The sequence below is a fragment of the Talaromyces rugulosus genome, chromosome VI (genome assembly GCF_013368755.1).
Source record: "Talaromyces rugulosus chromosome VI, complete sequence".
Lineage (NCBI taxonomy): Eukaryota > Fungi > Ascomycota > Eurotiomycetes > Eurotiales > Trichocomaceae > Talaromyces > Talaromyces rugulosus.
In genome coordinates this window covers 27,685-43,761 of record NC_049566.1, presented here as the reverse complement: position 1 = coordinate 43,761, position 16,077 = coordinate 27,685, and the positions used below count along the sequence as shown (strand labels likewise).

General features: G+C 44.9%; 5 protein-coding genes across 5 annotated transcripts; 3 read left to right on the top strand and 2 right to left on the bottom strand.

The window, feature by feature from the left end:
• Positions 1 to 1,424: 1,424 nt before the first annotated feature.
• On the top strand, positions 1,425 to 2,685 carry TRUGW13939_10362 (uncharacterized protein; the record flags this gene model as incomplete). The annotated part of the gene is made up of 3 exons (XM_035493474.1): positions 1,425 to 1,833; positions 1,887 to 1,902; positions 2,013 to 2,685. The coding sequence occupies 3 exons, from the start codon at positions 1,425 to 1,427 to the stop codon at positions 2,683 to 2,685; spliced, it is 1,098 nt and encodes a 365-aa protein (XP_035349367.1).
• A 213-nt stretch (positions 2,686 to 2,898) lies between these two features.
• Positions 2,899 to 4,723, bottom strand: TRUGW13939_10361 (uncharacterized protein; the record flags this gene model as incomplete). Its single annotated transcript, XM_035493473.1, has 5 exons — positions 2,899 to 2,996; positions 3,046 to 3,238; positions 3,285 to 3,352; positions 3,396 to 4,188; positions 4,238 to 4,723. The coding sequence occupies 5 exons, from the start codon at positions 4,721 to 4,723 to the stop codon at positions 2,899 to 2,901; spliced, it is 1,638 nt and encodes a 545-aa protein (XP_035349366.1).
• Positions 4,724 to 5,369: 646 nt separating this feature from the next.
• Positions 5,370 to 7,322, top strand: TRUGW13939_10360 (uncharacterized protein; the record flags this gene model as incomplete). Its single annotated transcript, XM_035493472.1, has 1 exon — positions 5,370 to 7,322. The coding sequence occupies one exon, from the start codon at positions 5,370 to 5,372 to the stop codon at positions 7,320 to 7,322; it is 1,953 nt and encodes a 650-aa protein (XP_035349365.1).
• A 393-nt stretch (positions 7,323 to 7,715) lies between these two features.
• TRUGW13939_10359 (uncharacterized protein) lies at positions 7,716 to 10,380 on the bottom strand (the record flags this gene model as incomplete). Its single annotated transcript, XM_035493471.1, has 5 exons — positions 7,716 to 8,965; positions 9,039 to 9,397; positions 9,454 to 9,884; positions 9,937 to 10,144; positions 10,202 to 10,380. The coding sequence occupies 5 exons, from the start codon at positions 10,378 to 10,380 to the stop codon at positions 7,716 to 7,718; spliced, it is 2,427 nt and encodes an 808-aa protein (XP_035349364.1).
• A 1,776-nt stretch (positions 10,381 to 12,156) lies between these two features.
• Positions 12,157 to 14,770, top strand: TRUGW13939_10358 (uncharacterized protein; the record flags this gene model as incomplete). The annotated part of the gene is made up of 3 exons (XM_035493470.1): positions 12,157 to 12,684; positions 12,742 to 14,185; positions 14,238 to 14,770. 3 exons carry the CDS (start codon positions 12,157 to 12,159, stop codon positions 14,768 to 14,770), a joined length of 2,505 nt encoding a protein of 834 aa, XP_035349363.1.
• Between the last annotated feature and the right edge of the window lie 1,307 nt (positions 14,771 to 16,077).

The following is a 16,077-nucleotide window of genomic DNA, read 5'->3' as shown; positions in this document are numbered from 1 at the left end:
CGCGAGCAGGATTGAGTGGCACATCACAACCAGTACCATCCGTTGCATTCATCGTAGAGTTTATATACTGGACGACAAGGATGGATACAAGGAATGAAGATCTCTGACTCGAATCCTGAAAACGGAATCCTCCTTGCACTAGACAGGGAGAAATTTCACCCCTTGCGTCTCGTCAAGAACAGCAAAGAATGTCTAGCTCAGTTGAGAATGCGGAACAGTCATCGAACTTATTTTAGAAATTTAGGATGGTGAAACAATTTGTGAGGGAAACTGATTTTTCAAGGTACTGTATATGCCATATGGGTTTTCAGTCTCGGAATCCTGGCCCGCCTAAAATTGCATTCTCTTGTACTTCCTCCCAATATGCTTCATTTTCACTTTTGTCTACTCATATTTATAAGTAGATGATGAACAAGTCAGAATAGTAAAACATACCGCACTCTATATCATTACAATTGCATGTCGTAGTACCCTTAGGACAATTGCCATTTTCATCCGTCATTTGTGCGTGTAATGTACACCAGTGGAAGTGCTTTTGGCGAAAGCATTCCACGGTCACACGTGCGGAGCATCCCAGGCTATATATATTAGCGCCCACACGCCATATGAGTACGTACGGAGTATACCAACCATGGTCTAGTCTCTTCATAGCAGTCTTCAATCTGTTCAAGTGCTCTCTCCTGTTCTTCCTTTTCATCTTGCATCGCCATTATCACCTCTGTCTTCACGTCTCGTCTCAGAGTCTCAGCGCTGCTTGTCTCGGTACTTCTGCCACGAGAGGCATCCATGATCCTTAGAAGATTCTTATGCCTTGACACCTATGTAAAACGTGGTGAGAAGCATAGGGCCATATATTTGAAAAAGTATTGTGATTCTATATTCCATATAAGAGCCGGTCTGATATTGTAATCATACGAGCGGGGCAGTAACTGCATAGCTGCCCAACGTAAGCCTGCTGAGCTACACCGCTCAGTCCGAACTTGATCTTCAGGAAATCTCTTGGAAATGAATGACTGACTTAGCACCTTTGCCGGAATCAAGGGTAACCTGCACGGACGTCGCTAGAAGGAATGCTGTTCCGGTCATTCACCAAGAATCTGGCAGTCGTCGCAATGCTGATTATGCATTCCAATGATACAGACAATAGATGAACCCTCCAATCTTAGTGAGTATATGGTAGAGTAAGGCAGAGAAAGAAGCGGTGAGTTGTAGGCGCTTTGACGACATGTTGTGTAACGTGACAGATCATCAAGGGAAGACACTGGGTTTATACTTCATCTGGCCCAGCTAGAAGCACAAGACCAACTCTATAAAAACATAGAACGACATTGGAGAAGCTTTCTCCAGTCCCTATTTCTCGATGTAGGCAACGGGCCACAATCTTCAGCGTCAAAAATCGTTGAAAACCTACCTAAGCACCCAGTATGGCGTATTCAGTTACTGATAAACGCCGCGTCTATCTGGCCTGCAGACCTATTTTTGCGGGAAGCAACGCACTACTGCGAAAAACCAAAAAAGTCCGCGAGCTCGTCACCAAACATCGAACACGTCTTCATCAATTAATCCAAGATTTCACACTTGACAAGGTCGTCGATATCCTTAAAGCCTTGCTTGAAGAGCAGATATTCCAATCAGATGTGAAGGCCAAGATCGAATTTCCAGAGCTGTTCCACTCATCTCCCGCAAGAGATGTCCAACGAGCTGCGTCGGAAGACGACGCTGCTCGATCAGCAGCTGACGCACTAGAAGAAGTCGCCTCACAAGAAGAAGGCGATGAATCGAATGATGAGGAGCCGATAAGTGTAGTCCAGTCGAGTCAAAAAATTCCTAATGGTAAGCTTGGCCGTCGGATTTCACTCGACGATGATTAATAAAGTACAAGATAGGACATCGACGGAAAAGGTATCGGGTATCATTTCTTTATATCCAATGTATTTTCCATACCATGCACAACACACTATTCTTTCGAGAGTACAGTCTGTTTTAGAAGACTGTTGTTTTGAATTCACAAGGAAATGGAAGCCGTCGATCTTGGAGGAACATGCATGGGATTGTGCCGCTGCGGTTGAATTGACGAAATGGACAAAGTTGTTCGCTAAGTCGTCGGAGAAGCTTCCTCAGCATGCATTCAAGCTTTGTGGGACATCACTGAAAGAAACTCTCTTCGCAACCAACAAGCTGCGCCACACAGCAGTTCATAGACTTCCAACCTCCTGTCGTGGCGTTGAAGCACTGGTCAACTCAGCCAGAATTCTCGCGGAGACCCTGCAGGATCCTCTACGGACTGCGCAGCTAGAGGATTTGCAGCACGAGCTCAATAGCAAGATCAAAGCAATGGAGCTCAATAAAAATGTTCTGGAGGATACGTACAGTCTGGAGCTCCAAAAGATTCAGCGGCAGCGAGAAGAGCTTGATATGCAGGAGACACAACTCACAGCTAGAATTATCCATGACGACTGTGAGAACAAAATTTTGATTGGGAATTTGCTAGAAGAGTCTGTAAACCGGCTATTTGACGAAAAAGCAGGCCTTTTTAATGGGGTTTCGGATGGCGCTGACCACACACCGGATGCTGAGGAGAGACAACCGTCAACAGATTTGAAGGAGGACAATGTAAATGATACATTTTATGAAGTTGACGATGAAAAACGTGGCAACCCATCTTACCAGCATGTGCAAGATTAAATGCCTCTGCAAGGCATTGAGACGAATGTGTAGTAGGTAGATATCCATATTTGTTTTCTTTTTCTGTTCTTTCATTTTTTATTAAAAAGAAATTACAGCTCAATATGAAATAGTTAAAAAAAGCATAAAAGACTATTTGGACAGCGCAGTTCTCACAAAAAGCTGGAAATATACGCAAAGACTACGGACAATGACCAAACCAGTGAAAAATGCTCAAGGCTGGTATTCAAGGACAGCCATTGCCACTTTCTGGTGCACGTAGTCCCGAAGAATTACTTGAGTGCGATCATGGACCTCGTTGGATGCCGCCACTACAATATCGTCAGTCAGAACATGAGACGCACGGTGAACTTCACGTACCCATCACCAGCATCTCTCCTCTTTCTTCCTGGGCGCCCGGAAGTCTCTGGATAAATTCGCCAGACAATTCCGCGGGTAGGATCTGTTCATAGTCGGCACTCCCTTTATAAACGACTGCTCGTTTATGATTTCCAAATGTCAACTTGTCTCCAATGATTCCACCAGATTTCACATGGATAGAAATCGTCAAAAGCTACAGTCATTAGCGCGTTACTATGAATAGAATATAAACCACTTACATAACTTTTTTTTAAGAGGTCATCATCGAGGAGACCATTCAATACGGATTGTATAGCGATCGCAATATCTATACACGTTAGCAGAGAAAACTTCATATCGTGGCAACTTACCAAGTGTTTCAACTTGCCATACAAGATGCACCCTCCTGGTTCGAGAATATACGAAAAAGTACCGCAAGAGATGGTCCGATGATTCATGATCAACCTTCTCCGCGACCGACGTGTTGTAGCTACAGATGAGCTTTTTAAGATACGGGATGGCAGCTGCGATACCAAATCCATCCACAAGGAAGACCACGCTCTCATAACGTCTGACATCCTCGCTGATTCCGTGCGGTCCACTGATCAGAGCGAGAAAGGAAGCGGAGCCTGGTGAGGCAGCAGTGGCGTGCCGCAGCAAATCCGCAGAGAACCCACGTTGAGGCTCAACCAGCAAGTCTAACGTCTCCTGGGCGCCATCGGACCACGAGATGACCGTGAAGGGATGCAATTGTGCCCACGACCACCAACTCACCGACGGCATCCATAAATGGATATACTGCCCCGCCGCGATCTTCATCGGTCGGGAGAGGGCCACACGGACCTTGATGACGGGACTCACATAATTTTTTCCGTGGATCTCCAGGTTACCGCACGCCACCAGCGCCCGGGGGCATCCACGGGAGGAGAATATTCCATTCCGATAGATAATGACGAGCGTCTGTAGAAGGAGCGCTACCAAGACGAATGCAAACGCCAGGATGGTGTAAAGTCTTGGAAGGAGAGTGGTAGACGGTATATGTCGCCAAAGAGCATATAAGAAAGCATACCCCTGTATCTGATGGGTTCGAAGGAAAATTTCATATACTTGACGGCGGATGTATGGAAGCGAGAAGAGAAAGGTTCCCGCAACGCATCCAGCTCCCTATTTTCGGTCAGTGCTGAGGTGCACAATCGATGAATGGTAAGCATACAATAAGTCCAAAAAGGTTGTCTGACTCGGTCAACGGGAAACTTCTCTGTGTGGTCATCACCAAGACAATATGCAGACCTATTAAACTCGCCACCATGCATGCAGTAGCACGGTGGATCTGTAGGCTTAGGTGACGCGAAATCCGAAATATGTCAGTGCAGATAGTCAGGTTTCCAGTCGCAAAGAGAGCAACCATATTGATCATAGACAATGCCCCTGCTCTTCGAGCAGCGTCGATCCGCGACATGGCACGGAAACAGAGACAAAAAAGGTTGGTTGCGACATAGAGAGTGTGTACTAAAACGGCACCACGCGTCCATGGGCCAACAAAACTGTGACGATGAAGAAGGAATGGGAAGATGAAGTGCTTAGAGATAAATGTTGAGGTTTTACTGGCCAGTGGAGCCACATACGGAAGAATACTAACAAAGAAAAGAGTGGCACAGACACCGCCCGCGGTGACAGCATAGATGCTGGTAATATCCATGGTATATAAGGTTCATGAGAGGAGGATGTGGTAGCGGAGAAGAATGCTCAGGGAGCCTTCCGGTATTTAAATACTCGTTTTAACATGGCAGATCCAGAATTGGTTTGTACTTTATTTGCATGAGGAAGTCAAATTCCGCCTGATACGGAAAATGGCCGTATGAGAAAGGGCGTCAATGTAATTTTGGGCTAACCGGATATCCTAATTCCGAAACGACTCTCGGACTGACTGAATATTTCAGTGTCTATCTGACAGTATATCCGATAGGTAGCACATATAGGCTCACAATATATAGGACCAATCAGAATGCGTAGATCTCAATATTCCAGAATATTATGACGTCATCAGCACAAGCCCAGCCCCACAGCCTATTGGCAGCTATGCGGCACGTGGAGCTTACGGGTGGCCTGCATGTCTAAAATATTCCAGAATATCAAGTCCTGATTGGTGGCTTGTTTATTGCCGTCTAAAGTGTACAAAGGAATGAATCTCAGCTTTAAAACTAGGTCAGCCTGCCCTCGTTCGTTTGTCTTTTCCATGGAACCCGGCATTACCAGTTGAATAGAAATCTTCCAAATCTAGATACTACCGCTACCCTGCCAAGAATCCTCGAGGCTCACAGCAGGACCCGATAAAGAGATAATCGATGGACAACAGCCATGAAACCACCGGGGCAAAAACAAAACGAGAAACCGATGCATTTACCTCTTCAGAAGGCTACACGTCTACGGAGACCGACGAATACGGTAGCTCTGAGGACAGCTCTGATGACGAGTTCACATCTGATCGCAAAGATAAGACTACTTTGATTGAGAGCGAATTTCTCCTCAATGGTACAAACCAGGCTGTCAAAATTGAGATCTGGATATCGTCGCGTGCCTGGCGAGATGATATAACTGCCAAATGCACCCACAAAGGCAAGGCGATCGGGCATGCCTTTGCCCGATTCATCTACCGGGGAATGGTCACAAAGAACTTTTGGGAAAAAATGGATGAATGCTCCCAGGATGTAGGAGAGATAGCGTGGAGGGTTTTTGACCGGTATGGCTTCCTCAAGGATAAGTTCAAGTCGCACCCCGTTCACCGGGGAACAGGTGTATGGAGGTCTGAGCTTGACAACGGCCCCCTCCTACTAATTGAAAAGGTATTTATTACGGACGTCGAATGTCGGAGGAAGGGTGTAGGAGGCGCGATGGTCAGACAGCTCCTCGCGGTCGGTGAGAAGTGTGGGGCCAGCGCAAAGCCAAGAGACATGTCGCCCGGACTCATTGCTTTGGAATTCGGCTCCGTTACGCAATTTCAGAAGTTGACCAGAGCCCATGCGATTGTAATACCTGGATGGCTTACTGAGGACGTTGAGCCTCAATACGTCGGCAAGTCGAAGCGCCAGAAAAATGAAATCGATCTTCAAGCAAGCAACACCGCTGTTTCATTCTATAGGTCTCTCGGGTTTCGACGTATCGGCTCCTCACCGTGTTTTGCGTACGCGTTCCATCCAAATCATAGAGCACGATCGATCATCCCCGACAGGGACTTTGATCCCCAGATCGAGCCTTTGGACGACCGGGAGGATGAGCCGGGAATGGGAGATTATATCATCCCATATGGAGTAGAAATCCAGCTCGGACAGAGGACTTTGTCAACACTGCAGACGGAATTTCCACTGCACTATGCTGCAACTACACTTCCTGATCTGGAGTGTGTGGAGTACCTTAAGAAAGTGGCTACCGAGGACGGGGTTAACTTGACTATGGTGGACCGCACACACAGGACTCTTCTGCACACTCTTGCGCGCAAATTGAAACCGAAAAGCATAACGTGGCTCCTGGCAAATGTTGACGCAGCGGAGTCATGGAAGACAGCGCGTGATATAAATGGGGATTCTCCTCTAGATGTGCTTAAAGATTTTCTCGAAGATATACGAACAAAGAGAAACCTCTTTATGGGAAATCTGCATGTATCAGACGACTTTCAGGGGTTTTCTCCTCCTGCAGTAGAGTGCCTCTCCTTGCTTGATATCGATCGCATGGGTGAAGACTTAGGCCTTTCCACCTCTCGTCTAAAGTACGGATGCACTTGTGGTCAGTGCATTGAAGGATTTCTCTCATCACGGATGAAGCTGGCGTTGCTCGACCAAGCCGGAACAATATACGATTTCCTATCAGACGGGGTCGATGATGGCCGGTACTGGGTCTCGGATAATAAGTTCTGGTTTAGATACGTCGCTTACGATGTCCAACAAAATTTCAAAACAAACAAATCGATTCGTCAGGGATATACGAACATATTTTCCCGCGTGCGTGACTGTCTAGAGTCAAGCATTGCTCCCTCTGTCGAGAATATCTTACAAGTTGTCCGTCAGTGGAGTGAATGGCCCCCCGTGACACGCAACTACCTGACTCGAGCCGGAGATCTTTCCGGCGTAAAGGCTGTCCTTGCATGTATATTCAACGAGGCGCGGAACCGGGATGACAGAACAGGGGATGGTGAATTTCAAATAATGTATGCTAGCGAGTACTCCTCATTGAGTGACTGTCGCAATGACCGTGAGTTCAAATTCGTGGCACGGGCTTGTGGCCTTGACCTTGAATTGGAGTGAATACGCTATTTTGACTGCTAGTTACTGGAATAGTATTCACTTCTTATGCTGTATTTTTCTCAAGCCCTCTCTGTTTTGGCAGCTTGCTTCCGCCACCCAATCACAGACACGGGGGAATGGTGTTGAGAGATGGGGCTGATACCAGATATAAACTAAACGAGACATTCTACTTGCTTCGATCGAGTTGTACAGTTGAGCTATTTTATCAAGATAAGTCTATCCGTGTATTTATTTATGTTATGGCATAAGGATACCGAGGTAAAATATCATATACTAAGGTCTAGAGTAACATATAATATAAAACAAAGCAAGCTTATGCAGGGGATAGACTGAAACACACGTATAAAAAGCGTACAGGATCGATCTCGTACCTCAGAATCAAATAAGCGCATTTTACGGAGACGTTTTAATTCTCTTGGACCGACGCGGTGACAACTTCGTGGGAGGTGAGGGGCTGGATTCGACCAAGCGAGGATCAATATTCGCCATTCCAGAGCTGATGGAGGAAGCTGGAGTGCCTATGCCGGAATGGAGATCAGGTTCGGAAAGATACTCTGAATCATCAAGAGATGAATGCTCACTGCCTCCGACGGGATGCTTTGCCGGAAGATGTTTCTGCTGCATATTGACATCGTACGCGTGCACGTATAGAGCATGGGCCATAAAATCCGTGATTTCGACGAACTTGGGAACATCGCAGCAGACCTCCCAGGTACAGCTGATTCCGCCGTGCGCATTGGCGAGGTGACAGTCGATGAGATGACGACGGAGAGAATCTTGTCGCTTAGGAGGAAATCTATGTGGAGGTGGATTGGATTCTGAACGGCGCGATAGACCGTAACAGATGATGCAAACGTCCGTTGGACAGTCGAGAGTCTCCTCTTCGGGGATCCATGGCTCTTCCGATTTCTCTGACTCATCACCATCGAAATTCCAGTTGACCCGATTACCCCGCCGATTTGGCTCACAGAGCTTACTGAGCGCAACCATATCTTTGGTCGTCTGGATACGTCTTGCAAGAAGCTTGTCGTCCTCAAAGTTCTCTGCCTCCGGCCCATAAAAATTCTCAACAAGCCGTGCCCGCTCGGGGAAGATATATTTAGGGATAGGTAGTTCCCACTTCTTATGGTCGGGACTGTCACCATCACTGTCCTCAGGGTCGGCCTGACCAAGGAGTTGGTTAATCTGTCTGTCGACCTCGAATATGGGCGCATTATAAAAATAATCCTTCCTGGTGGTCTCCTTGGTTTCCTTGGCTAAATTTTTCCTCAGTTGGGAAAGCTCTTTTGAAAGTGAGTCGTGCTGCTGATAAAGATGAGGGAAAAGGTGTTTAGCTTTAGTCTTTGTACCAGCCAGGCTTCGCATCTCTTCCATCACCTCTCTCTTGGTTCGCCGGAGCTCCAAGATTCGGGGTTCCTGGCAGATCGTGCGACGCTGCGCCTCGGTCAGTTCAGAGGAGGGAGCAGACGGATCCCATTTCCTGAGCATGCTCCCACCAACCTGGTGGAGACTTTCCTGAGATGGCCGGAGCAGGACCACATGTTGCAGATCGCGTTGGATATATTGAGATTGGTAGTGCCTTTCGAAAACCCCGTCACCCGACTGGCCGAGCACTCTTTGTCGCTCCTGACTGGTGAAATTCCCTATGAATCGCACGTTAGATACAAAGTATATTTCTAGCATCCAAATTAGAATTCCGCCATGTTAGGGACATACGATTCACCTCGTTTGCAGCCCAGCGCCGATAATTGTAGTGGACGACATCGTCCTCAAATTTTGCGTCTCGACCCAACTCCCGTAGCCCATCTCGGCTAGAGGCATATGCCATCGGTAGAGATGGGTCGACTTCGTAGCCGTATTCGGTACGGTGGACATGCCGTAGGAGGGGGGTATCTAGCAACTCTGGCTTCCACCGCAGTGGAAGACAAGTAAGCCGGCCCGGAACTTTGATCCGCCATATGATGTCTGGTGATAGCGTAGTATTGACGAAGGCATTGTCACGAAAGGCGTACGAGACGATTTGCAGGATCGGGCAATAGGACAGCTGATAATCACCATGCATGAAAAACTTGGTCCTATGAACAGACATTAACATGGTCGGAGTCTGTAGGTGACAAGGCATAGTCCTTACCCATCAGCGCCTTCAGGCCGCCCTTTCAGGTTGCGAAACTCGATGATGGCACAGAGGACATCACGGTTGCTGTCCGGATCCTTGAGATAGAAGAGTTCGATATCACGATAACACACTGAGTCTGGAAGGTCATTGGCCGAAATGTATTGGGGAAGGTCACTTTTTATACTCAGGTCCCGTTTTCGTTTGCCCAGGGACGTGTTGCTTGGGAGAAACGCTTTCTGCGGGAGCAGAACACCGGGCCGGGTCCCAGTAATTGAAGACCAGAGTTGGATCGTGGCAAACTGGAGTACCATGCTCCCATGACGGAAATATCTCGAATGTACCCAGTGGTGGCGGTACAAAACACAGAAGGCACCCACATCCAGTGTGTTCTTTTTCTTCATCCGTCGAGAGATCTTGTGTTCAGCGGGAAATCGTTGGTTGAGAAACTATGATCCGTGTTAGTTGGGTATCTAGTCAGGGCCAAGGAGAACCGCATACTCGTCGCATCTGTTCGTGGACATCATTATTCATCGGGCGTTCGGCGAACAAGATAAAATACTGACCCAGGCGCCGCCAATATTCGTCGTACGACTGGAGCAGCTTCTTACGGGAAGTATTGTACATCCAGTCAAAGAAGTTCATATAGATGGTTTGGTCCTCAGAGAGAAGATAGTCGACATATTCTTCCTTGGACTGAATGCAAAATCTGCTGGCGGTCAGTCATCTGAACAACTTATAGAGAGGTTAAGTGTGAATCCCTTACTTTCGCCAGTACCGTTCAACAACGGCAATACCTTCAAGAGTCTTCGGCTTGTAGTTGGGGGGAAGCCGCCCCAAACTTCGAAAGTACTCGAGCCTGGCTCGGGTTTCTTCACAAAGAATTGGGTCCGTCCAGTATTGATGGTCTTGAGGATTTGCCGGAGGAAGGGAGGGTGGTGCCATGGAGAAGTTGGTGCGACTGAGGGTCTGAGGAAATAAGGGAATAGGAGTGATTCATGCTACAAATCACTTAAGATCTGGGAATGGAGCAGGTTGGGGTAGGAGGTGATGTGGGTGGGTGAGAGTATGGATGGGACGACAGAAGGGAAGGGGGACTCGGTGCCATCTTATACAACGAACGACCAGACCGGTCCGAAGCTGGCGGTGCTTGATTTAGCCGCAGAGGTGCCATTGTCAGAGCCATCCTGTTGCGAATACAAATGTATCAAAACTGACCGAAAACTGACCAATGACCGAGAGGAACGGCTAGCGAATCAGGTGCGATGCACGTGATAAGACGTTAAAGCGGCGGGCTTCTCGTGGGAAGTGACGGGTGGAAATCACGCCGTAACAGGCCGCAGTAGCGGTCATTTTCAGCGTTGATTTCGCAGGTCTAACTATTCTAGTAGTAAAAACCTATCACTTCCTTCTTTTACTTTCTTATAGAAAATTAAGAATTTAAAATAAAAAGTCTTAAAATCTTATTTATTTAACTATATTAAATTTAATAAAGCTATAGCGCTATTAATTTCTTAATTCTAAAAAAACTTAATCTAGTCTTTTAACTAGATTTAGAAATCATCAAAAATAAAAGATTATAAATTAATTAAACTTTTCTTCTTTTTTTATTAGATATAGTAATCTTTATTAAGCTAAACAGTAATATATTAAACCTTACTTATTTCATCAAAATAAAATTAAAAATAACTTAAAATATTATTTTTTACATCCTCAATCTATTCCTTAAATTCTTTAATAGATTTAAAAGCGAAATACTTAGAGTCTAGAACCTTAATATCATAATATTCACTAATAATTATATATAGACTTCCGCATAACCCATTTTGGGTCGAAGGTCACGACCCAAAACCCAACCCGGTCTGGGTCTGGGTCGAAGCTTCATAACCCAGGCCCAACCCAGGCCCAGTCACTGGGGCCCCAGAAAACCCAGAAATAACCCATTTCGACCCAGTTCCGGCATAAATTATGGTATAATTATTTAAATTACACGCCGTCATTTTTCCCGTTTTGATGTTTACACTGAAATAGAACACTTTCTACCAGGAAATCAATGAAATCTTTAAGGAATTTCTTAAATATGAAAAGGGCATATCGAATTCACTGTTGCTTATCTTTTACAATGCCTCGTTCTACATGGAAAGGCCGTATCTACGGTGTGGTGGGAAAATGCACATCTATCGTCGTACCGATGTAGTTATATATGTTAAACATATATTCACACATTATACATTTCTACATGAATCAAATAAATATTTCGGGGAATATTAGAATGTATTGAACTGTTTAAATGTTCTACTGTTGTCAGAATATCAAACCGTTCTATTGATAATTCCGACGCTTGTCAGAATACCTAGATATCTACATTTAAGTCGAAGGCTTCAACTTTGAAAGTAGGACGGGATGAATTTTTTTGGCTAGGCTTGGGGAAACTGGGGTGGGAATTGGGGTTTGACTGGGGTTTGACTGGGCCTTGACTGGGTTCTCTGGGTTGTCTCTGGGCTATTACTGGGTTATTACAGGGATAATGCATTAGGTCCACATAATATCAGTATACCAAACCAATGAATGAGAGGACAAGGATTCATTCCATCTGACATATCAATTAACTTGACTTTCTCATTTTTCTCATTTTTCTAATTGTAGTGCTTTTCCATCTCAGTATGTTATTCATATTTTCCCTTTACCTCTCCCCTTCGTGATGCTTACATATCTTTTGTCATGTCTCAAAGCCAGCTTTCCGACTTCACATCGTCACTTTATAGTGGAGATATTGATGATCTTCCATCTCTCTCAACGCAACAAATCACTCCATCCGCAAGTCATCATACAATTGATTCTGGCTTCCACCGGCCAGATGACCTCCTCGTTCCTCCTTCTTTGATACGTGTTGGACCTGATCGCCGGAATAGGTTTGTTCTCTACGACAAGATGTCACACAACGAGTTTATCGACTGGTGGTTACAGACGGACTATGGGCGGAAAAGAAAGATCAACTGGGATTCACATCGCCACACGGTGATCTGGAATAGCTACAACCAGGTTGCTGAGGGTGTAGATGGCACACCAAAGGTCATGTGCAAACGCTGTGGAAAGATTCTTGAGCATCCTTATTCCCTGAGTCTGAACAGTTCCGGCAAAGCGCAGTATCACGGCACATCAACAATCCAGAAACATCTGAAGACAGCTGGGTGCCTACGGTCGGAGAAGGGAAAGAAGGCAGAGATTACAAAGTTTCTCCAAAAAGAGGTATGTTTTAGACTGTGAAACGATACTTAGATACTAATCTATGGTATGTCTTCCTAGGGCGAAATCTCAGCAGATATACCCTTTTTACAAGAGGACTGGGAAGACGATATCTTGCAATTCCTGACTCTCAATCGGCTACCATTCCACCTCATCGAGCATCCATCATTTAAGCGGATTATCTACAAAGCGCGTTCTGCTCTTGTCGCTCCAGTGATCCCGTCTGCCGATACAATCCGTCGCCGATTAGGGAGCTTGGTCAAAGACCGGCAGCAGCGGGTTCTTCGTACGCTACCTGCTGGTTCAAAGATATCTATTGCGCTTGACTGTTGGACATCTCCATTCTCGCAGGCATTTATGGCGATCACTGGTTATTTTATCGACAGTGATTGGGTTTATCGTGAGGTGCTTCTTGGTTTTAAGCCACTTCACGGTACACATACGGGGTCTTACTTAAGTGGTGTTCTGATGGAAACCCTGGTAGAGAACAATATTGAAGATAGAGTGTTTGGGCTGACCACAGATAATGCATCAAACAATAAGGCATTAGCTGCGTCTCTCCAACAAGCTTTATCAGATGGTGTCATTATTACACGAATACCATGCCTTGCCCATGTTATCCAGCTCAGTCTTAATCAGCTTCTTGTTCGGATTAAGGCAGTTCCATCCAATGAATCCGCGGAGACAAAGTGGACAGAGAGTCAGTCCAGGCTGGTTCAAGAGAATGCGAAGCAATGTCAGATCTCTTCTACATTGAACAAAGTACGTTATCTTGCAATTTATATAAATGCAAGCCCCCAGCGCCGAGAGACATTCTACAATCTTCAGACAACAAACGTCAAGATTGTTCCCATCCAAGATGTGAAAACACGATGGAATTCTACATTTCTTATGCTTCGCCGGGCCAAACGGCTACGTGCTATCTTCTCTTTATTTTGTGCAGAGTATGACTGTGAGGAGATGCTACTTAGCGAGCACGAGTGGCGCCAAATTGACTATCTTCTCTGTATCACTGAGCCGTTCTTCGATTATACAACCCAGTTATCAAAGACTCGAGACGTCACTGCCCACTATGTGTTCAAGATTTACAACCGACTTTTTGATCATCTTGAGCGATCACAGACACAGCTACAACGGAAGCGTGTCCCATGGAAGAAACAAATGCTGGACGCACTGGACGCTGGACGGACCAAGCTTGATGAGTACTACGCTCAAACCGATACTATTCGAGGGCATATCTATGCCGTCAGTACGATGCTTGCACCAGTGAATAAATTTAGATTCTTTCTCTCTAGCGATTGGGATCAGAAGTGGCGAGATATCTATCGCAACGCCTTTCAGCAAGCCCTCATCCCATACCAAGCGCAAGTAAAAAGTCAAAGCCAGGATGCATACAGCTCTCACACTGCAGCTCAACCAAGCTCAAGGCTGGAGGAGATGCTTGATGGAAAGGATATACAGCCACGAGCGATGACTGATGAAATTAGTCAATATCTTGATAGTGGTCAGTGATTATCCACTACCTATGTATTGCTAGTTCACTAATCTTAAACTAGATACTGTTTCTGTTGGGCCACTTATCTTTTGGAAAGAGCATCAATATCGCTTTCCAGCTATTGCCGCCCTTGCGCGAGATGCGCTCTCCTTCCCAGCCACTGGTGCAGGAGTGGAACGCCTCTTTAATACTGCTCGAGATGTTTGTCACTATCGTCGTGGGAGAATGAAGACCGAGACGATTGAGGAGTTGATGATGTTTCTTTGTACATCCAAATTCGATATAGAGGCACAGGAAGCAAAGCTTCTTGAAAAATTCTTCTCACAGGATGAGCTTGAGGCGGCGAAAGAAGAAAGGGAAGAGAAGCTTAACAAGGATGAGATCAATCCAATTAGTGATACAGAGGAGCAAGAGGATGAGCTAGAAAATGGACCAGAGAATGAAATGGAGGATATAGGACTAGATACGACTTTCTTATCTGCTGCTGAACCAGATAGTCCAGGCTCACCGTCATTACCACCAACCTGTACACAGACACGGGTATCAGGGCGGAAACGTAAGAGCCGGGAAGATGATATATTTGAATATCATTAGTTAAATATGTAAATTCTAAATAAAGGCTTTTCTTTTACCTTTTTTCCTAATAAATCTGTAAAGTAAATACTCAAAAATACAACTACAAAATGCATAAGTTATGCAATTAGAATTCTTGGTATATTTGTTATGTTTGTAACCCAATTTGGGGCCCCAGGCCCAGTACTGGGTTACCCAGTCCAACCCAGACCCATTACTGGGTTACCCAGTCCAACCCAGACCCATTACTGGGTCGACATGTTTGACCCAAAACCCAACCCAGTCTGGGTTGGGTCTGGGTTGGGTCTGGGTTTTACTGGGTCGTGCGGAAGACTAATTATATATAACAGTCCAATAGTTCTAAATCTTTATATAAAGATCTACAGTATATCCATAATTATATTAATTTATAAAACAGCTTGTAGAAATAAATCTTCAAAAGTCATATCCTATATTAATTCAGTATTAGTATAGTCCTAAGCCTCTTTCTCTTCATATATAAATCTTAAATTAAGAACTAGAACAGTTCTTAGTTCATCTAATATTAAAGAAGTCATATCTCATATAGTCATTATTATCTTAGAGTCAATTTAGATCCTTATAGAAGTGGTTTATAATATAAAATAGATAATATCTGAAAGACTTATATATAAAAAAATTAGAACCTACTAGATTCTAAAGAGGTTCCTACTAAAAGTCAAGGCAGTATATAAATGTGAGGCCGTGAGACCTTCGGGACGCACCAGATGCCGCACCTTGCTACACTAGCCTCACAGAGGGTTGCCAAGCCACTAATGAAGCGGTATATATATACTGACCTTTATATAGAGGTTGCTGAAGGTCAGCAATCAGTTTGACTACCTAGTGAACTATAGCTTTACTATTAAATCTAACTCTTACCTACTCTCTATATAATATCCTTATATTCTGATTACTCTTTACCTTCGGGAAGAGGGCTAACAAGTTTTGAAATTATAGTTACTACCAGAAATACTCCTATTCCTATTAATATTACTAAATATTCCATACCAGCAACAGAAATCTAATCCAGCATGTTGGAAATACTAGATGGATATAGTAATAGAGAAGAACCAGCAGTAGAACTAGAAAGAAATTATCCCACCAGTAAAAACCTAGACCTAAGGATAGTACAGCCATTTTTAGAATAGGAACTAGAAGATATATCAATAAAAAAACTCAAAGCTATAAAAATCTAGCTAGATTAAGAGCTCCATATCGTGAATTTAAAATAGTAGATCCTATAAATCTAAACACAGCTATGTGGTGTATTGGCGCACAAGAACCAAGACACTAGAACCCCCGACAGC